We start from the raw sequence: 23010 nt of genomic DNA on the forward strand, positions 1-23010 counted from the left end.
GAGGCATGAGGTAATGGAGTCGTGAGGAAAGAGGCAGCAGCTCTCAGAGAATCACAGGTCGCAGGGCAGGGATGCGACGATGGGCGGGAGGCACTGCGGCAGAGGAGATGGGGAGCGGCTTGTGTCCTGGGCAAGCCTGCCCGTGGAAGCGTCACAGGGCCCCTAAACATCGAAGCAGAAGAGCTTCGGGTGGGACAATCATTTGACTTGTCCTTGCCTTTCAGAAAGTGGTCTATGTTCTGTTTCCCGTCTAGGACATAGCATGATGGACACATTGGCTGTCGCCCTACGGGTGGCTGAAGAGGCCATCGAGGAAGCAATTTGCAAAGCAGAAGCCTATGGGGACAGCCTGGTATGCCCGCCCCTCCCTGTGGCCTCTCCTTTCCGGGGGGAGGTCTGGGTGGGGTCCCAGCTACCAGGAGAAAGTTGTCGGGAAACCGATGTCACGATAGCCTTCCTTGACGAGAGCCTTACCCGACCTCCCGCTGCCCTGGTGGCCAGGATCCCGAAAAAGATCACAGTCCCCCTCACCCAGCCACAGCTCCCTCCATTCCCCTGCCTCCCTCCACAGGACAAGCAGAATGAGGCCAGTTACCTGCGGGACCACAAGGAGGAGCTGACTGAGGAGCTGGCCACAACCATCCTGCAGAAGGTGGGTGGGCCCTGGCGTCCCGATGGCTAGAATGCAGCCCGGCCCAGACCAGGGGCTCTGGGGAGCAGAGGAGCCACCGCGGGCGCCGCTGTGGTCTTGGGCACTGTTTGTTCTGTGCCTCCTCCTTTTTGCCTTTTGTCTCTGGGGGCTAACGCACAGGATTGCCTTGCCCTGCACATGCTGAGCGGTGTGAGCGTGGTTGCCTTTAGGGACTGAGCTGGTGGGTGAGGAGCCGGGAACTCAGCACTGAGTAAGCTCACTGGCTTCCTGTGTGTGTGTGTGTGTGTGTGTGTGTGTGTGTGTGTGTGTGTTCTTGTCTTCTCAAATAGTCCCTTGCTGGAGCAGCTCTGCCATCACCCCTGCTCCCTCCACGCCCCCAGCGACCTCACATGGTGTACCAGTTAATTACCACCGAGAAACCAACTACCCAAGAATTCGGTGGCTTTAAGCAAGGGTTATTCCTGTGTTCCACAGCCAATTGTCCAACCCCAAATGAGTATCCTATCTTTCAGTTCAATTCTGACACTGACCACTCGGGGTTATTGGCACAGACCCCCCAATTTAAGGGCTCAGCCTCACTTGACTGCCCCCACTTCAGATGCCAGTGGCAAGTCTCAGGTGTCCCCAGGTTACTGAACTTCTGTCCAGCCTACCACAAATTCAGGGATTCCCATGACACCCCTCAGGTTAGGTAATTTGCTAGAATAACTCACAGAACTCAGGAAAGGGCTATACTTACAATTACGTTTACCAGAAAGGATACAAATGAACAGCTAGATGGAGAGACACACAGGGCAACGAGGCCTGGAGGTGGCGAGGGGCATGCAGAGCTCTCTCTGTACCCACCTCCCCCAATGCATCAAAGTATGTGCCAGCCAGAAAGGCAGCCTCATGGTTTCAGAATGTTTAATTGAGGTTTCCTTAAGTAGGCATGATTGATCAGATCATTGACCACCTGACTGAACTCAGTTTCCAAGACCCGAAGCCTTTCCTGATGACATTTGGTACCTGCCCCTCCTTAGGGCTTCCTAAAGTCAGGATGTCCAGCCAGAGATTCTGGGTTTGAGATGCAGCCCCACTGTTTATGAGCAGCACATCCTTAACTGATAACTTCTGTGAGCCTGTTTCCTCATGTGAAAACTAGCGAGAGTTACAGGATGGAGCTCTTGGAATTATTTTGAGAATTAAATGAGGTAAAGCATATCTGATGCCAAGCACAGAGCTTGGCACGCGATATGCATTTAATAAATAGAAAAGGTTGCAAACTGTAAAGTGCTGTAGAATGTTCATGGCTTTACATGTGCTGTTTGACCATAAGGCAGAGCTCAAACCAGCTGGTATTCTGCTGAAACCGAGCTCTTACGTGGCAAAAGCACTCCCAAAGGTGGTCCCATTTACCCCCGTCTCACGGGAGGCCTCGCCCATGACTTGCCCCCTTTTGTCACCGCCTCCTCCCAGATCATAAGGAAGCAGAAGAACAAAAGTGAGCAGCACGTGGACGAGGAGCCGGAGTGGCCGCGGCCCCAGAGCTGCAGGGTGAAGGCGGCCGGCGAGGGGCCCTCCGCCGCCCCGGGAGGCCTCCGGGCTTCCCCCAGCCTCTGGGTGAGTCCCCACGCGGCACCGGCCCGCCCCCCTCCCCACCGGGGCCCTGGTGTGCAGGTCAGAGCCGCTCTCCCCCATGGAAGTGAGGGCCACGCTTCACATCTGGAGTGGACACGTGTCCTCCAGACAGCGCAGGGTTCCTAGAGGGCGGGGAGAGGTGGAGAGAGAGTTGAGCGGGGGCCTGTGCGAGAACGTGGAGGTGGGTTTCCGCGCGGAGACTCGTTTAGCAAAAATAACGACATCATTCAGCTTTTGAAAAATTCATTCTGAAAAGAGTTGTACTGAGTCCCGGGAGGGGAAAACACATGGCTTTATGATAGCCGTGTGTGTCCTTACAACTTGATAGCCTGCTTTCCTAAAACTTGAGTAGTGACAGCGAGAGAATTGTCATTGGCTCTGAGCCACCGTCCGGACATGGGTGGGAAGTCCTGATATGGACAGGCCTTTCTGTTCGTCACGCCCAGTCGCGAAGCACAGTGTCCTTCCTGTGACCCCAGGGTCTGGGCCTGCTGTGTCTGCAGTGAGTCACCAAGCCCGTGAGGTCCTCTGTGTGAGGACACGGGCATGCTCAGAAGGGAGCCGGAGAGGGGCTGGGCCTCCACGTGGAGGGGCAGCAGGGGCAGCAGGGCTGGTGTCCTGTCGGCTGCAGGCGCCCCTGGTTTTGTGTGGGACCAGGGACAGGGCGATACACGGGTGCTGTTTAAAGCTGGGGAGGCAGAGTGGAAAAGCATGAAATCATGCCTCTTGCAGAAACACGGGTGGACCTAGAGATGATCATACTGATTGAAAGACAAATACCATGTGATATCACTTAGATGTGGAACCTGAAAAATGATACAAATGAATCTATATACAAAACAGACTCGCAGACATAGGAAACAAACTTATGGTTACCAAAGGGGAAAGGGAGGGAGAGACAAATTAAGAATTTGGGATTAACAGATACAAACAGCTATATATAAAACAGATGAGCAGCAAAGATTTATCAATATCCTATAATAACCTATAATGGAGAATAATCTGAAAAATATGTATGTATATAGCTGAATCACTTTACTGTGTAACTGAAACTAGCACAGTATTGTAAATCAACTACACTTTAATTAAAGAAAAAAACCCTGGAACGGCAGACATGGGAAAAGCACCCCGAGGGTTTACCTTGCCCCTCCTGGGGGATCAGCGATACTCATCCCTGCAAGAGCAGGTTGAAAAGCGGGTGCCCCGCACGTCTGGGAGTGCTGGGCGGCAGCATCACCCACGTAAACTCTCCCCACGTCCTCACCAGCTGCCAGGTGCGTGGGGGTGACCAGGAGTATCTTTACGACTTTATCAGAGATTTAACTTCATTAAAAATCGGCAGACCCTTCCCTTGTCAACATGCTGTCAGCTTCTCTTACTGGCGTGGCACCAAGGAGAACAGAAGTAACTAGAAGTCTGTCTCTGCCCTCTGGGACCTTACAATCTGTTAGCAGAGCGCGCTGGCCACGTTTCAGGGCCTCAGCACCACCTGGGGCTGGTGGCTACTTTATGAGACAGTGAAGAGAGAGATTATTTCTGTCCTCTGTGAAAGTTTTCTTACCCAGCACTGGCCTCGGGGGGTGAGATGAAGAAAGAGTGAGAAACAGCATAAAAGCAGAAATGCTCCAGGGTGTGACCTGGCGGCCCAAGCCTCGGTCCCTGGGTGCCTGGTGGAAGGTGGCTCTCCTGTCTTTCCATGAGCTGCTCTCACCGTGGATGCTCATCCACACCAGCAGCCCGAGCCCCACTCCAGAGGCCCTGACTCGGGGTCTGGGCTGGAGCCTGGGTGCCTGTCCATTGGCCCTGAGCTCGCGGGTGACGCAGCAGGCTGCAGACTTAAGGAGGCTCTCTTCGTGATCTCTCGAGAGGGGGGCACCCTGGCCTGCAGGCCCTCGAGGGCCCTCAGCCAGTGGCCTCCTGGCAGTGCTTCCTCCGGTATCAGGTCTCATCTCAGATGACATGGATGCTCTGGCTCAGGGAGTCACTCCGCAGAACCCCCAGAACACCCCAGGCCTCCCTACTCGGGCTTAATGGCCAAACCCAGACTCCATCCATCCCCGTTCCGACAGGATTTCTCATCTGCTCTCCTGAAAGAAAGTTCAGTGATTGTTCTCTTTTTAATTTCCTGCCTTATTGTGTGGTTCTCTGCCAGTAGACGGGGTCAGTGTAGTCAGGCTTCCAAAGACTTAAGATGCAATATCCTAAAAGGCGCCAGTGCAGGGGTTATAATTCATCAAATGCCTGTCTCTTTGGGCGCGTGTGTATAAAAAATCATCTCCGTAATAATGTGGTGATGCTGTTGATAACAGCAGGGGCTGGGCGTACGCTGTGCCCGGCGACCAGGGTGTGTCTATGCCTGTCTCTGTCTCCTGTCTGTTTTCCTCAGCCTTTTCTCTCTGTGTCTTTGTCATTTTCCTCCCTCACATTTGCTCTCTCCTTTAAATGACCATAGTACAGACCTAAAGGATTTTTCATTATCGTTGTAATGATTGGGTTGAATTTAATGGCTCCACTGGACCCTAGAAATACACAGCAAAGCTAAGTCCCAGGTGTTACTCATCTGGACACTGTTATTCGTGCCTTTGCCTCAATGCTGAAAACATTTTCTTCCTGTTCTATGTCGTGGGCTCCTGTAGAGCAGAGATTATCTTGAAGCCATGATGGGGGCCCCAGAGAGTCTGCCCTGGTGGTGATGATAATCATTGCAGTCTATAGCAACAATATATCCTCCCAAGAGATACAGGCAGAACAGGGCGCTGCTGCCCACACCGGGGACTCACGGCTGCCAAGGAAACGTTAGCAAAGGTGACTGATGATCACACTGTGAGTTTCACCTAAACCTTCAGCACCAGCCAGTTTGGATGGCAAGTCCTGGGTTGGAGCGTGCTCCCCAGGAGTGCCCTGTCCCCAGGCTTTCAGCGAAGGCTGTCAGGGTCGTCACTGAGTGGGCATGGAAGAGCATCACCTTGCAGCCAGGCAGACCCTGCCTCTGCCCCCACCGGCTGTGTGCTTGGGCAAGTTACTCTGCGCTGCCGCAGCTTACCCACACGCACACGGCTGGACTGAGTGAGGGGATGGAGCTGTTGCACTGGCTTGGCGATGGAGCTTAATAAATGCTCCTGTTTTGACTGTTATTTACTGAGTGCATTCTGTGTGCTAGGCGGGGCGCTGATCCCTTTCTGTGAGGACGCTGAGGCTTTGAATAGCTGAAGTTCCTTCCAAGAGGGCTCAGAGCAAGAGGAAGAGCTGGCTCTGGCCCAGCACACTCCCTATTAATGCTTGAAGAGCTAAGAGGCAGGGCCTGTTTGAAACTGTCTGGGCTTTGCTGGCAGGCTAACATTCCCGGACCCCTGGACTCCACCCACCAGGCCAGCCCCCCAGCAGAGATGTGGACCCTAGGGTGGGTGAGAGGAAGGAAAACAGAAGCTGTGAGTGGGAATGAAAGAGTGGGTACAGAGGGCCAGCCAGGGTAATAAAGCAAATAAATTAATCAAGGTCCCAAGAGCTACAGAGGTTGAACCGACTGGCAAGTAAAAGCGTTGTGGTGGCGCCACCTCCTGGGCCATATGCTGATTGCAATGCATTTGAGGCAAACCGAGGTCTAGGTCCAAAACTGGGGCTTTTCCACCCTGGCTGGAGACAGCCGGCCAGCAGTGCCCTGAGACGTGTTGGAGGCAGCTTCTGGGGGCTTTTTGTGATTGTCAGGATGTAGCTTTTTATCCCCTAGTATGAGACAGTGGCCTGCCTGAAATAGATTATAAAAGCCTGGCATCTTCAACTCTTACGTGACAAACATAGATTCCATCTTCCCTGCTGGGACCAGAGAAGAGCTTTTCATTTCTTGATCTTGGCTTTTGTAGGTGAGGGAGCACTTTATCCTATAGAAATGGACCCCAGCCACCTCCGACAGACACACACATACAGAAACCAAACATCGTTGGAGCCACTGCTAAGTGAAATATTAACTATTATTTCCTCCCTTTTAAACATGTATTCAGTGATTTACAGTGAGAAGCTTGAAGATAGAAAAATAAAAGCCAGGGTATAGAAGATGCTCGGGTGAGGTGGCAGTTCGCCCGCAACTGGCAGTGAGCCGTCAGCTCCTTACAGCCAGACCTGTGTCTCACATCCTGCAAAGTCAGTCACTGACATGGGACCAAGGGTCACATCCAAAAAACTGTCCCTGCCTTCAGGGAGCTCACGGTCTGTGGAATAGTCGACAAGTCTGTAGCAGAGACAGAAAGGTCATGTGGTGACACAGAAGGGGGTCTTCTCGCCACTTCAAGGTGGGAGGTGTGTCAAGGATATGTCCCCCTGAATACATGGGGGGTTGCCATGGAAGGATTTTTTTCTTCATTCTGAGTAAGTTCACTTGCCAACAGACTGTCAGCCGTGATCTCTGCTCTGTAATAGCCGCCTGTCATCTATCTGTCAAGGATTTCGCAAAATCATAGATGGCTTCCTGAATACCCAGCCCCAAGAAAACCTTGGTTGTTGTCAAGGGTCAGAGCTGTTCAGGTCACTAGGGACAGGATCAGTGCTTATGGAGCCCTCAGAATGACAGAACTGGTGCCCAGCTGGAGCCACTTGATGTGTGTGTGTTAGCTTGGTCTCCTCCAAGTGGGACCTTGCCCTCCGGAATCTAAGTGAGGGTGACAGCGGGCCACGGCTTCTTTGTTTCTGTTGCTCCCCAATCTTATCCAAGATGCTAGCAAGGTTAGAAAAAAAATAATAATATAATCAGGCACTTCTGAAAATCTACCCTGTAGCCCACCCCAAACCCCACACAGTCCACGGTAAACGTTCATTCCAGTTCTGTACCAGTGACCGTGCCAGGGTTGGGGATGTCACTGTGAACAAGCCATTAACTGCCCTCGTTGCCTGCAGTCTGGTGGAGACACCAGGCGAAAAACCCAGATGTTTGCAGTAGAGTGTAATACAGCCCAGGAAACACAGATGAAGCCCAGGACCCTCAGCCCAGCGTGGGAAGGACTGTGGCTGGCTTGAACTGAACGCACACAGCATCTCATCCAATTGACAGAATGGGGAGAGTCATTCCTCCCCGGGCTGTGCTGACCTATGACCACTGCGTTGAACGGCAGGTCTGGAGACTAACCTTACTCTCTTATGTCACCCGGATAGGAGGCGAGTTGCCACCCTTGGTGCACAGCTAAAGGGTTCCGTATTTGTCCCGCAAACCCATCTTCCTCCTAGACCGGCCTCCAGGTCTTATAGGTGGAAGCTCTTTCTGAACCAGAACTGGCTGCACCACCCTCTCCAACAGAGTGTGCCGGACGCCCTCCATGTGAGGGCTGTGGACCCTGGGTGGGCCCGCAGTGACGAGGAGGCTGAGCCTCCGTCCTCGGCCTCTCTGAGTCTTTCCTCAGACCATTAACCATTCTTCGGGCAAGGCTACATACAGAGAGCGTTGTCTTCTCCCCAAACCCTAGTCATGAAGTTTGATTTCTCAACTAAATACTTCTTTAATTTTTAAATTTATTTATTTGTTTATTTATTTATTTAATGGAAGTGTAGTCGATGTACAATGTTGTGTTAGTTTCTGGTATACAGCAGAGTGATTCATACACACACACACACACACACACACACACATACATGTTCCTTTTTATATTCTTTCTCATTAGAGGTCACTACAAGCTATTGAATATAGTTCCCTGGGTAGGGAGGTCCTTGTTTATTTTATATATAGTGTGTGTATCTGCAAATCTCCAACTCCCAATTTATCCCTTCCCTCCTCCCCCTGTAACCATAAATTTGTTTTCTATGTCTATGAGTCTGTTTTGTAAATAAGTTCATTTGTGTCCTTTTTTGTTTTAGATTCCACATATAAGTGATATTATATGGTATCTTTCTTTCTCTTTCTGGCTTACTTCATTTTGAATTATGATCTCCAGGTCCATCCATGTTGCTGCAAGTGGCATTATTTTATTATTTTTTATGGCTGAGTAGTATTCTGTTGTATAAATATACCACAGCTTCTTTATCCAGTCATCTGTCGATGGACATTTAGGTTACTTAACATCTTGGAGCTGGTGTTTACTATTTTCCTTTTTTTATTCTCAACACCTTTTTTGAGCTTCCACTTATTAGACATTTACTCTGTGTGTGTACAAGACAAGCTAATGTTTTCACGTCTCTCAAGACATTGTCACTCAGCCAAGCTGTTGTGGAATTGGAGCCCAGGAACGGCTGAGTCCTGAGTCCAGCCTCAGCCACCCCAGGGCTCTGCCCACAGCTCCCCAGAGATGCTCCCCTTTTGTCTCCCACTCTAAGCACCTGTGGTGGGAGAGGAAGAAAGTCACCAAGATGAGCCCATTTCTCCCCCAGGAGAGAAGGCAATGGGGCTGGTGGCGTTGAGGTCCGCCAGCAGGTGGCGCCAGACTGCTTGGGGCCTGAGTCAGATCAGTACTTTGCTTCATTTTATAGTCAAAGATGCTTTCCGTGGCTTGACCCTTTCCTTCCTCAGTTTCATCGATATAAAAAGAGAAAACCAAATCACCAGTACAAGAGAATTCCTTCATTAAACGACAAAGGAGAAAATTGGTTTCTTTGTTTGATGAAATTCCTTATATAGAACATTTGAGCTTCAAATCCTCCCTGTAACACCCGTAACAATTAAATGATACAGTTCAAACATGCATCCTGTCCGTCCTTTGAAATCTCATCTCTACCACTTGTCCTTAGGTTAGCGTTTACTCTCCTTTCTTTAAATGGGAACATGTTGCAGTCGCCCTCAGGTGTGGACTGAGCATCCTCGGCACACCTGACTGTTGTAGCATTTAATGTTGTGCTTTCTCCTCTCGCTGCTGAAACGCTCAGGCGTGGAGGTCTTTGAAGGGACAATGCTGTCATTTTCTTCACGCACAGTTGGCCCTAAGAAACCGTGGCTGGGAGGATGGCTGGAAAAGCAGGAGCCGGGTGAGGAGTGCCATCAGCCATGTCTTCTCCACACCGTGGGGTGCCGGCCGGCTCTGAAGGAACCCCTCCTGGTGGCCGTGTGTCACAGTTCGCCCCTTCCTCTCTTTTCTTTCCACAGCGGTCCCAGTCTGCATTCTCACTCAGCAGAGAAGATGCCCTGAGGACCTCTTCGCCGGAGGCTGCAGCCAGGCCACCGAGGGACCAGCAGCCGAGGGAGGAGGCGGCGTTGCCCAGCTGGAAGAGCGTGGACAGGCTGGACGAGACAAGTGAGCGCTCTGGGCAGCATCTGCATGGCCTGTGGGTTTCACAGACGCTGTTGTGTGGCCACTCGGCCCTTCCTCCCGTCGGGCTGAGTTGGGGGTGTGCCTGTTAGGGGCAGCTGTGCTGCCAAGTCACGAGGCCTCCTGCACCGCACACTGTCTGTGATGTGGCCGTGTTTCGAACGTGCACGCGGGCAGTTTTCCTGCTGAGACCTGTGGGGCTCCGGGGCCAGTGTGCCCAGCCCCACTTCAGCTGCCTGTTGTGCACAGATGAGGAGGAGCTGTCTTATGTAGTCCAGGACCCCCACTGCAACCTAGCAGGCATTCGTGTCAGCCTTCAGAGGGGTTTGGGTCCCAGCATTGGTCGCTTTTCAGAGTATCCTTTCTGAAACCTGACGTATGACTTAGCGTAACACCCGCTGCTCTAACACGTAAACCAGACATTTAGGTGGCTTAATGCAGTAGTTTTATTTCTCATCACACAACAGTGCTGTGCCGTGTCCTGGCCGTGGGAGGCCTCCAGAGGCCCCAGGCTCCTTCTGCCTTGTGGCTCTGCAGTTCTCTAGGGCCTCTGAGTCTTCTGCTGGGTCATTCACATCAGCCAGCAGATGGAGGAAGAGAGGGCACCTGCTCCCGAACCACCTCAGCAGGGAAACGGCTCTCATCGCTTTCACTCCCCTTCCTTGAGCAAGAGCTAGTCACGTGGCCCCACCTGGGCGCAGGGGGCCTGGGAAACGTAGTCCCAGCCAGGCAAACGCATCCCAGTAGCATCACTCGGCCATGACAGGCGCCAGGTGCAGGGTCTTTGCTGGGCAGCTGGCGTCCCTGCCACAGCTGAGAATGGCGTGCCGCCCACTCTTCCCTCTCCTGGTCCTAGACTATCCTGTCTCTATGCAGGGCAGTGAACTCGCTGCTCCAGAAACTCCTCAACGTCTGCAACACACAGTCCTTTATAAAGCTGTCTAGTCACGCAATCCCTCATAATGAGGAGGCTCCAATTAGCGGAGTCACTTTCCCGAAGTCACACATCCGAAGGCTGTGAGGTGCTTGGGGCCACGTGGGTAACCGCCGAGGGCCGTGGAGCCCCGTGCTCAGGCCAGCTAGTCTCCTGGGCCCCGCGACTGACTGTCCAAGGAAAGGTGCTCGCCCCACCCCCGCACAGTCGGCTCCCTTCCTCGCCCGGGCGTGTGTACCGGCAGTGGGAGCTGGCGCCTCGTGCTCCCGAGAGGAAACCACTAGCGGTAGTCTCTGCCCACGTCCTCCGCCAGCTCTAGGCCCCTTTCCTGGACGACAGCAACAAATCTGCAGCAAAATATTCATTTTAGAAATACCCTTTTAAAGGTCGTGCTCATTTCTTCTCAGTAAGGGAAAAGATTGAACTAACAGCTATAGAAACAAATTCCATCATTACTCCAGTGCAAAGAATCGAAAAACATTAAATATGTTTTAACAGTCATTCTACAGATTTTCCAAGAGACATCATTTCCTTGTTAACTCTTTAGTACGTGCCAGTAGAAACTAGAGATTCTGTGAGCACATGACATTTTCTTTACTTACTGTATATGTTTTTGCTTTTTTAAGTGCGTTTTTCTCTTCTAGATCTGCTTTTCTTTCCCCTGGCTGCCAAACACAGCCATATCCATTCATTCGTTCATTCATCATTCGTCCATTCATTCATATTCTTTCTTTCTTTCTCTCTTTATCTCTCAGTTTTCAGGGACTGAATATTCCCACCGAAAAGGGACTCTGATTCCACGGGGCTTATGAGAATATCACATGTAGCTCCTCAGTAAACAGTAGTAACTGCCTTTTTAAAAATCACTTTACCGTTTTTGACGTTTACAGAGTCCATCTGTGGACACTGTTTTATTTATTCCTCCAGTAGCACTGCTGTTCCTCCAAAGCATTGCCATTATCTTGTGTGGCAGATAAGAACCTTGAAGGACAGGGAGGGTAAGTGACTTGTCCAAGACGCTACAGCCAATGTGGTTCTCAAACCCAAACATCATGGTTTCAGTCTGCAGGGTTTGCAGCTATACTGCCTGATAGTAAGGATCTCCCGCCATAAAAATAAACGAATAACAAAAGCAAAGAAAGAGCACTTCAAAATTCAGACTTAGAAACTGGCACATTTAGGGGGTCTTAGAAGCACTTCTAAAAGACTCTCCATTTCTCCAATGCTGACTTATGAGCATTCCAGATAAATTTGTAAAGGGCTTTGGTTTACATTTTTTTATTTTTAAAATTTCTTTTGGTGGGGGGAGGTAATTAGGTTTATTTATTTATTTTTAAAGGAGGTCCCGGGGATTGAACCAAGGACCTCATGCATGCTAAGCATGCGCTCTACTGTTTGAGCTATACCCTCCCCCTCCCCCCGATTTTGGTTTTCAAAATGGTTTTGTGCATAAATTTCTCTAAACTAAGTAAGGCACCCACGTGTAATTTATCAGATGCATAGAAACGTAAAACTTAGTTCAACAACATCACACAAACACACACACACACACACACACACACACACACACACATTTCATACTCAGCTCAAAAATGCTTGCATGTCTCAGGATAAAGATTTGAAATAAAGACTGTAGAGCACTTGTGCAGAAAACTGCTGGCTTTTCTGAGGGCTGTCCAGTCCAGTCCAGTCCTTGATTGTGCTCAGATGTCCACGCCAGCCCCAGAGGTCTTGAAAGATGTCTGGTCTGTTTAGCAGAAGCAGGTTAGTCCCTGGGGCCCTGCTCAGTCTCTGCAGAGCAGAGGCAGCCCAGAGGCAGAGGTCGTCTCAGAAGGTCAGCATCCGCTGGGCTGCTTTCAGCAGTTCTGTTTATGCCTCAGGAGAGGGCTTGGTTCTGGAGCCTGTTGGTCCCTGGTTGAGGTCAGCTGTTGGGACCCCAGGGGCTGAGTAAACCCACCTTTGTCTTCAGTCTTGACAGGGCTTCCGACAATGACTGGAGTTCCCCCCAGACACATTTTTCACTCTGCAGACCTTGATTGAGCACCTGCTGTATACACAGTGTGTGCTTAGTGCTGGGAATAAAGATCACAGACAGCCCTGGCTCTTGAGTTTCTCCCTGTGGGTTGTGTCTGCACAGTCATCAAACAGTGCGAATTTGGCCAAAGGAGAGGGTGGAGGAGAGCAAGGTCGCAGAGGGGGATTCTTGATGCACTAAGGGAATGTGGTCCTGGAGCCCAGGCAGGGCTCTGAGGGGTTCCAAGGATGCAGGTTGACAACCAGGGTTTTCATAGACTGGGGCATTCACGGTACGTCACTGCTTTTGCTGAGATAAAAGTTGGCCAACTTCTAGCTTCCCCAATGGAACGTGCCACTGGGGATTATAAAAGGCAGGAGAGAAGAGGAGCTGTTCCTGTGCAGTGAGTGTTGGAGGCAGGCCCAGGACCACACTGACAGCTAACCCTGGAGCCAGGCACAGGGTGGTATCATCAGGGCCTTCCCTCTTTGGTTTCCTCCTGTGGCCCCAGGAGAGGCTGCAGACAGCAGGGCTGGTGCAGAGCCGCCCATAAAGAACCCCACCTTCCCCTGTAGACTGGGTGCCTGGGTTCATTAGCGAGTGGCCGTTTCAGGCCTAGGGTGGGTTGCAGAACTGGCCAGGGGCTGGGGATCCAGCAGTGAAAAAGACGCAGCCCTGCGCTCGGGGAGCTCGGGGTCGGGGGTCGGGGGTGGGGCGACAACCACAAAAATAGCTATTATACAGTTTAAGTGTTAAAAAGGTTTTTGGCAAAGCTTGGAGAACAGAGTGGCCAGCTCCTCAAGGGAAGATGGCCAAGGGTGTGCCACTGAGGAGAAATGTCAGACTCAGCGCCCCAGAGGTGGACCAGAGGGCAGCCTCGGCCACTAACTGTAAGGCCCCAAGGAGGCACCTTTCCCTCAGAGCGGATGGGGTGAGTCTGCTTTGCATCGGGTCAGTGTCTGCTCAGCTTCCCCCGGAAGCAGACCCTAACACAAAGACCCGGGGCCTGTAATTCATCTGGAGGTGAACTCAGGGACCCCAGGGAGGGGAGTGGGGTCATGAGGCAGGGAAGGGAAGGCAGGCAACAAATGACTTGTTTTGAGGCAGGGTGCGACCGTGAGTGACGAGCTGGCCCACTGGGGAGCGAGCTCCGAGTCCCAACAGGCAAGGGAGCTGGGGTGCTTATCCACCAGCTCCCTAGTCACTGGTCAGGGCAGCTCCCTGAAGGTGGTGATTCCTCCTGCCCCAGGGCAGTCAGCGCAGGCTCTGGTAACCAGAGGAAGCCTTAGGAGAACCAAGATTGCTGTTTACAGGCCATTAATTGCTTCACTGAGGGAGTCTGAGCATTTTCAGAGACACCCGGAGGGGCTGTGGAATCCCCCCTCTGCGCTACCTGACTGGTGATCTCGGGATCTGCCACTGGGGAAAATGCCAACAAAATAGAACCCTGTTTCCCGGCAGACCTACCATCATCACGAGAGAGCTCGTAACAGTTAAAGGTCATAACACCCTGGTTGGCCTCTCTTCTGGGCGTTCAGGCAGTCGGCGGCAGTAGTGTTGCGGTGCTGAAGAGGAGCCGCAGGATCCACACGTAGATGTGTGTGTGTGCACGTGTACGCGGAGCCCGTGGGTGCTGTGTGTAGTCAGGCGTTGAGGAATGTCAGCGTAATCCAGTTCAGCAGGTGGAAGATGCGATAGCGGGGGTCTTGAGTGCGGCAGGCGCTGGGTTGGATGCTTCACGTATGTTGTCTTCTAATAATCGTCGGCAGCCCAGGAGCGTCACCCTGTCCCCACTGACAGGTCAGGACACAGGCTCAGAGATGCTCTCTGACCAGGGTCACCTGCTGGTAACGGCAGTGACTGGGGCTCAGCCCCGGCTGTGCCTGAATCCCAAGTTCTTGTTCTTGGTCCTGCCCCTCAGCGGCCTCATTTTGGGTTGGGAGAGAGCTGTTAAGAATTCCTCTTCTGAGCAGGTACGTGTGACACACGTAATGAGCCTCTTTCAGGTCATCCTCAGAGCATCCCAGGGAAGTATTAGCTGTGCCCTTTTTGCCAACCGGGGACTGAAGCTCAGAGCTCACACGGCTGCCAAGTGGCTGAGCGTACTTTCCACCAGGCCCTCCGACTTCACAATCTCTGCTCTTTCCTCTGCACCAGCTGACGTGGGGACACAGCGGGCCAGAGAGATGCCCGAGGGCCAGACCCTGCCATCAGGGAGGAGGGCTCAGCCCCACACATGATCGGCCAGAACACAGATCCGATCACAGAGTGACCAGACGGGCTGTCACAGCAGCTCCGGGAAGGAGGTGGTCACGTCTGGGCAGGGTGACCAGAAAGTGCTGTAGGAAGTTGAGGTCTTTGTGGGGCCCCTGGCTCTAAGGTGGTGACAGCCCCTTTCTGGCTCTCTCCCCCTCCTGCCCGCAGACGTGGTCCCTGTTCTGCAGAGCCCCGATGGGAACTGGATGGCCCTGAAGGATGGGGCTCTGCCCCCGACCCGCCTGCTGGCCAAACCCAAGAGCGGCACCTTCCAGGCCCTGGAGGCGGCCTCCAGTGTGGCATCAGCCTACGACGAGATGGGCTCCGACAGCGAGGAGGACTTTGACTGGCGGGAGGCCTTGAGCTCACTGTGCCCTCAGCCCCAGGGCCTGCCCCGGAACCCCCGGCTGCAGCCCACGCAGGCCCAGGGCTCAGACCAAGGCCCCTCCGCCACCTCGGCCTCCCCCGGGCTCTCCCCCAACCCCGAGGCCATGTGCTCTGACTCGGAGACCTCCTCAGCCGGCTCTTCCCGGGAAGCTGGGCGCCGGGCCAGGCTGTCCTGGTTGCAGAGAAAGGCCCCCAGGAGCGCCGCAGCCGAAATGCACCTCCAGGGAGAGCTGGACGTGAACTTCAACCCCCAGGCAGCCAGTAGGGAGACCTCAGACAGCAGCGAGCCTGACGAGGCGCCCCATGCTGCAGGTCGTCGGGCCCGGAGGTGGAGGAGGGCCCGGGTGGGCTCGGAGGAGCCAGGCAAGGAATCACCTTCCCCCGACGCCCAGCCGCTGGATCCGGACACCCACCAGGTAATAAAGCAGTGCCTTCTGTTAGACGCTGTGAGTCCCATGGAAGACCCAGCTGTGTTGCCTCTGCCCTGTGTAGGCACATCATTGCCACTCCCATTACTATCAACTTGACTTTCTCTGCTCTTGGAGAAACCACACCCACTTTCAGAAGTCACTGCCTTTCCCATGGTACCCAGCTCCTGGACCCTGAAGGCTTAGGTTGAGTTCCACCAAAAGCAGGTCCTGAGTCCAGGATTTGGATGCAGGTTTACATGGGAGGAGAGCCCAGGAAACCCAAGAGTGATGCGGAGAGATGAGAAAGGCCAGTTCAGATACACGATAGGCAACCAGGCTCCATCCCACCAGGGACCCTCTGAGAGGCCATGTGGATCCCAGCTCAGAATTCTCCCGGTAGAGGACAGGGAGCAGTTATCCACCATCTCCCATCTCCCACTGGTAGAGAGTGGTCCCACCCAGGGTGGGCATAGACTCAGTGCACAGCCAGGTTTGCATGCACGGTGCCTGAGAAATCCCTAAGATGAAGAAGAAAAGAGAGGCAGTCTTAGGTGGGAAGTTACCAGTGAGCTAGAAGCTGTCCCCGAGGGCTGTGGGCGAATCATATAGGTCCAGGGGATACATCCTGGGACATCTCCAGGATCTGCCACCGTGAGTGTCTATGAATGAGTTAGCCAGATCCCTGATCCTGGGGTTCCCACCAAGACAGCTGTGAACTCAGAGGTCCTCGGGTCCCAGAAGGTCACAGAATTTAGCATCAGTGCTGCCTGACCAGCTATGTTGCCTAGAATTTTGGCCCAAGCTCTCATTTTTCTCCTGTGTAAAACAAGATCATTACAAACCTGCCATGTGGGGCTGCTGTGATCTTAAAGCAGAAATACAAAATCCTGTTCCACTGTGAATCATTATCCTCCAGCTCAAGTGGAGACTGTTATCCAGGGACTCTGAGTGAACTGCCTCAAGGGATATTCTTGAGGATTGTCTGCATGATTCGCTGGCAGGCATAAAATGCCACATGTCCACCATAACTCGGTGCCTGAAGCCTCCTATCTATTGCAAAGTGGCTTGAAAGTGAATCTTTGCAAGGCATCAACAGGGAGAAGGCAACAAGGGCAGGCAGCGGGGAGGCAGAGGGGAGGCAGGACCCGCGCTGCATCGGCCTCCCTGGCAGTGTCCTCTTCTGCCCACTAGGTGGCGGCAGCCTTCCATGTCTGGGGACTTAAACCATGGTCCTCGTCCCCTCTCCTGTTTAGTTTAGTAGCGCAGTTCTCTTCTCAAAATACGTGTATTTTAAAACTGTTGGCATACTTTTAAGTTATATAAATAAACGACTAGAAAAATTATTAAAGCATACAGATATAGTTTCCCTTGACCACAGCCCTAAATCCCTGCCATCTCCCCCCGAATGACTACAGTGGTACTTGTGCATCACGTACACATAGCACATAAGAGACAGAGTTCTGTAGACGTATCTGTGTTTAAGCAGAATCAACACCCACTCTCCGTATGCTCCCACCTATTCCTCCTAACAGTGAGTGACAGAGACTTCAGGGCACGCAGCCTCTGGGGCACCGCGGTGGTCCCCGGGGGCAGTGAGGGGGCGGGAGCTATCCATCCAGGGTGCATGCAGCTTTCCTGCACTCATTTACTTGGAGTAAAGTTGTATAGATGTTTTTCAAAGCTCTTATACTTTTCTTTTGAAGTAATTTTCAAGTAGGTTATACATTTTGTTGGTCTTGTGAAATGAGATCTTTTTTTTATTTATTCCATGTTCTAACTGAATTTGGCTGGTGTATGGAACATTACTGACTTTGTGTTTTGTAAGTCAGCACCCTAGGAGACTCTATTAATTCTAGTAGCCCTTCGGCCAATACGCGTAGCTGTTCCAGGCAGACAGTCACACGCCTACAGGTAATGACCTTTCCATCTTTCATTTCCGCTGTTTATACTCGCTTCTCTCACGCGGGCGTCGTGTGCGTCACACTGTGAGATGGCTGTGACGTCTGGCATCCTGTCTCTGTCTCGCTGCTGAATCCAGAATCATCTTCTCATTTGTTGCAGAAATCTTAACTGGATTGTAATTCCTTTCTCTAAGAACTGGTTCCTGTTGCAGGTCTCCTTCTTTATGCTGTCTTGTTCAGTTTGGGCATCAGGTTATACCAGTGACTTGGCAGGGAGTCTCTATTTTCTTACTTTCTCAAGAACTGTCTTACTACTGCCTATAATTATGGCCTTGTTTTGTTTTGTTCTGTGGTGCGCATTTATCTTACATCCCAGACCAGGGCTGGGGACCCTGAGAACAGGGTTAACGGTTACTGTGACCACTCAGAAGAGGGAAGAGTCGACGGGTCTCCAAATGCATTTTTTTCAGTCCACTTCCACGGGCCTTGCAGTTTGTGAAAAATGCTCCCGTCAATTTACTGGCAAGAAGCTGACTTCTGTCAGTGCTTTTGAGTTACGTAGGTTTTCACCATTTGCTGTATCTTCCCACACAGTTTTGGTGGGAACTTTGAGAGGTTGCAGAGAGATGTTTGCCAGATACCATTTTAAAATGGAAACCTGCTAATTAATCTTCGGGTGATGGAGACGTCAGGATTGCAGGAGGCTGCTACTTTAGGTTCCTCTGACATCTCATCTTATTGTTGAGCTCATTAGTGAACCCTGCCCTCTGTCTAGCCTGCTGGGTCCTAATTATTCTTAAAAGTTCAGAGTCTTGCCACATTGAGAAGCTACCAATTCTTTATAGCTAATAACCTGTTAATATTCCTTTATTTGATGCCTTGTTACAGGAAAAACACTGGAAGTGGTTTACATAAACATAAACACAAGAAAATAAAATTAAAATATAATGATGAGAAAAGTAGGACAAAGGAAAACCCAGAGTAGGAAAAAATAAAATGAAGCCAGAAGTCATGTTAGTTCACAAAATAGATGCAGGGGGGGTCCTACTTCTGAGCTGGAGTTATCAAAAACTTGGCTCTGAGCTCTTTAGATAACAACAGAAAGAGAATGTTATGAGCAGCTTCCTGAGCCCTGGAGGCCATGTTAGGGTAATAAACACATTCCTTAAAAGATGCTGCAGGCTCACCCCCTGGGTCCTTGTGGAGAGAACACAGAATACAGCCCCATCCACAAGAAACTGCTGCAAACACGCGTTGTCTGGGGGCTGCCCCTCACATGTCACTCAGTGTGGAGAGCACATGACTGGAGGGACAGGTCAGTCAGGTCCTGTCTGCAAAGGGCCGGAAGACGCTGACCTCAGCTGGCCTGGGTTGCCCCAGGATTAAGTTTTGGGGTCTGCAGAGGAGTGGATGGCTGCCTCCCCAAGCCCTGGCTCACACGAGCTGCGCAGCTCTGAACTCAGAAGGATGCAGTCTGACAAGTGCTTGCAGGACCACGCATGTTGGGGGCCCTATGACAACACCCTTAACCCCATGCACGTTGAGGCCCCCAACAGGCACACCTGCCTCTGAGGGGTGCCCAGAGAACACCCCCTAGCAAGCCCTTAAACCTGCTCGAATTGTGTTTGAATTTCCTCCAGGACAGAGGCCAAACGGTGACAGCCCCCACCCCTCAACCCATGGGTCTTCCCCGTTACCTCCATACCTTTTTAGGCATGGAACCTGTCCTTGCTTCAGTGAAAACTTAAAGAGAGCTGCTCTGAGACAAGGTGCCTCTCCCCGTGCCTCTGACCCCCGCCTCCGCAGCCGCCTGGGCAAGGACAGGCCAGAACCCGGCAACAGTTCAGAGCGAGCGTGACCGGACTCCTCCTCGGCAGGTGATTCCCCTGGTGGGTGGGACCTGCCGGCTGGCGCCCCCGAGACAGCCGGTTGCCGGGAGCAGGTCCAGACAACAGTGAGGCGCTTGCCGTGTGATGGCGCCTCATAACTGTCCTTGTGGCGTCGGCCCTTTTGCGAACCCGATGGAAATTAAGTCTTCTCACTACTGCGGGGAAGACAAGTGCTCAAAAGCTCTACGTCAGCGTCAGGATATAGTCAACGAAGGCGGACGTGTAACATCTGAGAATAAGCCTTTCGCCCGGTGGGCTCTTTTTTAAAAATGGTGAAGAAAACCCAGAGCCTCCCACCTTCCCTCAGGCGACCTGGCAGCTGAGGGACAGGCTCTGGGGGCTGGCGGCCCCGGGGGCGTGCGCGGCGCTCCCCTCAGACAGGCGGGGGATTCTGATGCGGATGGTGAGGACACAGAGTAGGAGGAAAATGGCTTTGAATGAAAGCAGAAAGGATTTCAAGGTCTATAAAGACACCGCTGGAGTGACTGAAGCTGAGAACGGTCCTCTGAGGAACTCTGACGGTGCCCAGCTCCAGAAAGCTCCTAAAGCCTTTCCTTGGGGCCAGACTGGACCCTGACACAGCCGCCCCCTGCGACTGGGGGCTGGGGGGTCAGTGGCCACAGGCAACCTGTGAGGCTCTTTCTATCTGGATCCCAAATAAGGAACAAGCTAAATCCAGCTTTTGAACTCTTTCCACAAAATCTGGTTTTTGAGACTGTTAACACAGTAAAAAGGTCACAGAGTGAGCTGATCAGTGATTTTTGGGTTCTGGATCCACAGTCTCCTTCCCTGGGGTAAAACACTTAGCTTAAGAAAATGAAGATGCGAGGGCTTGCAATTTTAGTGGGAAATGAAAAGCGTTACTTTTTATTTTCAAAATACTGCCCCATGACACATACGGATGCCATTCAGTGAGGTTGCGGAGAGGGGCTTAAGACAGTGGCCAGTGGGCAAGCAATTCTGATTTTCACCAGATGACTTACTTAAAATGTTTTTATTGCTGATAATTATCCAGCTTGCCCTAAAAAATTCCATTCTGTGATTCTTTTTTTCCCCAAGTCACCAAAGCTTCTCAGAATTCCCCACTGACTTCACCATCCTCTCAGTAATCTGAGTCACTGTCCAACCCACTGCGTGTATTCAGTGTTTGGGTGAAGTTGTGTTGATACACACGGTCCCTTTGAAGTAAAAGAGCATGTTCTTTAGGCCAGAGATTCAGCAGCATCCTTGTCGTCTCTAAATGCGCAGTCCAGCTTCCCAGAGGCCATGAGAACCCATCTCCCTAGTCCCCTTCCTCTGAATTCACCTGGGAGTTTCCGCTCCCTGTCCAAGCACCGCGTGCCTGTCTGCCACCGTCCTCCTAGGAAGTAGACGCTCTGCTCTTAGTAGTGTTTCTTAGTCCTTCAGGGGTGTGCACCCCCTGTGAAAATCTGAAGACAGCCAGTAACCCTCTCCCTTAGGAAGTATGTGTGTAAACCAAGGCTTGCAGACAACATCGGGGGTCCACAGAGGCCCATCCGCAGACCCCATGTTACCCAAGACCCCACCTTGGCCTTTATTGTCCCAGCTGCCGTGGAAACTGACATTAAAATCAGGACATGGGGGGAAATGTGTACATTTATAACACAGGGCAGGGATCGCTTAACCCTTCACGGAGATTGAAAAAAGTCTCTTTCTTTGGAAATGTAAATATGTTAATCTACTTGATAAGTGTGACATGGCCAAACATGACTAAGTTACTTTTGAAGCTCTGGTGGCTTTTGATAATGATGCTTTCATCTGTGGTCATGGCATCACATCTTCTGGGTATCAGATCCCTGTACATATGATTACAGAGTCTTTACTGAACCCTAGAGCCATCACTTAGCCCTAATAAGACTGCTGACACCCAAATAACACTTGGGGTATGTTCTGATGAGCTTTAGGATTCCATTCTTTAAGATTTTTTTTTTGAAGGGGAAGGGGTGGTAATTAGGTTTATTTATTTTTTTAATGGAAGTACCAGGGATTGAACCCACACCGCCGTGCATGCTAAGCATGTACTCTACCACTGAGCTGTGCCCTCCCCCTCATTCTTTGAGATTCTGCTCAGATGTCAAGTATTCCAGTTTCCCTTACCTGACAGCATCCACTTCAGCCAGCTGGGTGGGAGGTCCCTGACTGGGTCTTACCAGACCATCTCGTGTGTGGAGGCTGGACCCCGTGTGTCACAGCTCCGTGGTTAGCTGTCCCCCTCTCCACCACACCGTGAATTCCACCCAAGGAGGAGCACAGTCATTCTCACCTTTGAGCTCCAGCGGCCGGCTCAGTCAGCACTCGGTACGTGTTTGCTGAATGCAGACTGAATCGCCGTGGACTAGCTCTTCACGAGTCCTCCTGGGATAAAGAAACAGACAGGCCAAGGCTAAAGGAAAGCAAGCCAGCGTTAAGATGAGCGGACAGCTCAGTGCGGTAAGTCTGCTGAGCGAGACGAGAAGAGGAGGGAACCGGCTGCTGACTTCCTGGCTGATGTGGCGCAAACCCCAACAGTGGCGGCAACGCAGTTTGGCAGGCAAAGCCCAGTCCCTGAGGCTGATGCTCCGCAGTCTAACCCGGGCCTGTTTCCTCCACACCCCCAAGCTCCCCACACTCTCCACTCCTGGGCCGTATCCCTCTAAGAGCACCAGGCAGTTTCACGCACCCTGGGTCTCACTGGTCCTGCTGCTTCCTCAGCGGAACACCTGTCCCCATGTCTGCAGATTAAAATGTTCCTCGTCTCTCAAGAACCTGCTCAGAGCCCATTCTTCCCAAGGAGCTGCCCCAAGTCCTCGGACCAAGGGATTTCTCCTCCTCACGCATCCCGGGGGCCCTCACCGCCTCTCCTGAAGCTCTCATTGTTCATTCTTGCTCAGGGCCAGGAAAAAAAGAAATCATCATTTCCAGTGGACTCTTTTTCTTTTATTAATCCAGTGATTTTTTTTTTCATTTCTGACATCTCTTCCCTTCTGATCACCTTTATATAGACAACTGCCTTTAGCATTTGTACGATGACAAACCGTCTCAAGCAAATTTGATGCACAAATGTCGTAAGGAATCTGCCACACATCTTTTTTAGCAAAACAGGACAATCTAGATTCTTGTTGCAAAACGTGTGATGAAGCCCTTTTTGTTGAGTGAGCCACTGAATGAAAATGCCGTATTTTCTTTTATTCTTACAAATACATTGTTGACTCATCGATTCTTGGGTTTGAGGCAGTTCACCTAGGACACTGTCGTCTGAAGACTCGGTCTGAGGTTTTACTTAGACGGTCAATTTCATCATCATTGTTCGAGTCTGGGGAGCTGCTCTCCTCTTTGACCTTATCTTCTGAGTCATCGAATTATTGCGAAATATAGTTCTCTGTCAGTTTTATTTCTTTGCCTTTATCAACACTGTTGAATTCCCAACCGTAGACAGTAAGCTAAAAGCAGCCTCCAAATGGGGATTTCTGTTACTGTTGAATCATCCTTCTAGGCAGCTCCATTTTTCTGTTTTATTATTCTTGTCTCTTTTTAGGAGAATTGGTAATAATTGATGTGTAATGATGAAAGATAATTACCAGAGTGATGAAATAGCAAAATATTTCAAAAGATAAGAAAAATAAGATCATTTTTTAAAAATCCCCTCATGTGTCTTAGGTTTATAAAAGGGTCCAATGGGGCCATATAGTAATTACAAAATAGAATGAATTTTATTTACAAAATTAGT

At 51.4% G+C, this 23010-nt stretch overlaps 1 protein-coding gene across 4 annotated transcripts in view; it reads left to right on the plus strand.

Annotated features, from left to right (window-relative positions):
* The window catches only part of MYRIP (myosin VIIA and Rab interacting protein), a 153755-nt gene that overhangs the window by 105040 nt on the left and 25705 nt on the right, over window positions 1–23010 (plus strand). For all 4 annotated transcript variants that reach the window (XM_072941048.1, XM_072941049.1, XM_072941046.1 and 1 more), the window contains 5 exons: window positions 255–352; window positions 572–652; window positions 2111–2254; window positions 9330–9477; window positions 14865–15499. In XM_072941048.1, the coding sequence (XP_072797149.1) occupies window positions 255–352; window positions 572–652; window positions 2111–2254; window positions 9330–9477; window positions 14865–15499 (1106 nt within the window). The remainder of the gene's footprint in view (window positions 1–254; window positions 353–571; window positions 653–2110; window positions 2255–9329; window positions 9478–14864; window positions 15500–23010) is intronic.

This window comes from Vicugna pacos, chromosome 17 (assembly GCF_048564905.1).
Source record: "Vicugna pacos chromosome 17, VicPac4, whole genome shotgun sequence".
NCBI classification, from domain to species: Eukaryota; Metazoa; Chordata; class Mammalia; order Artiodactyla; family Camelidae; genus Vicugna; species Vicugna pacos.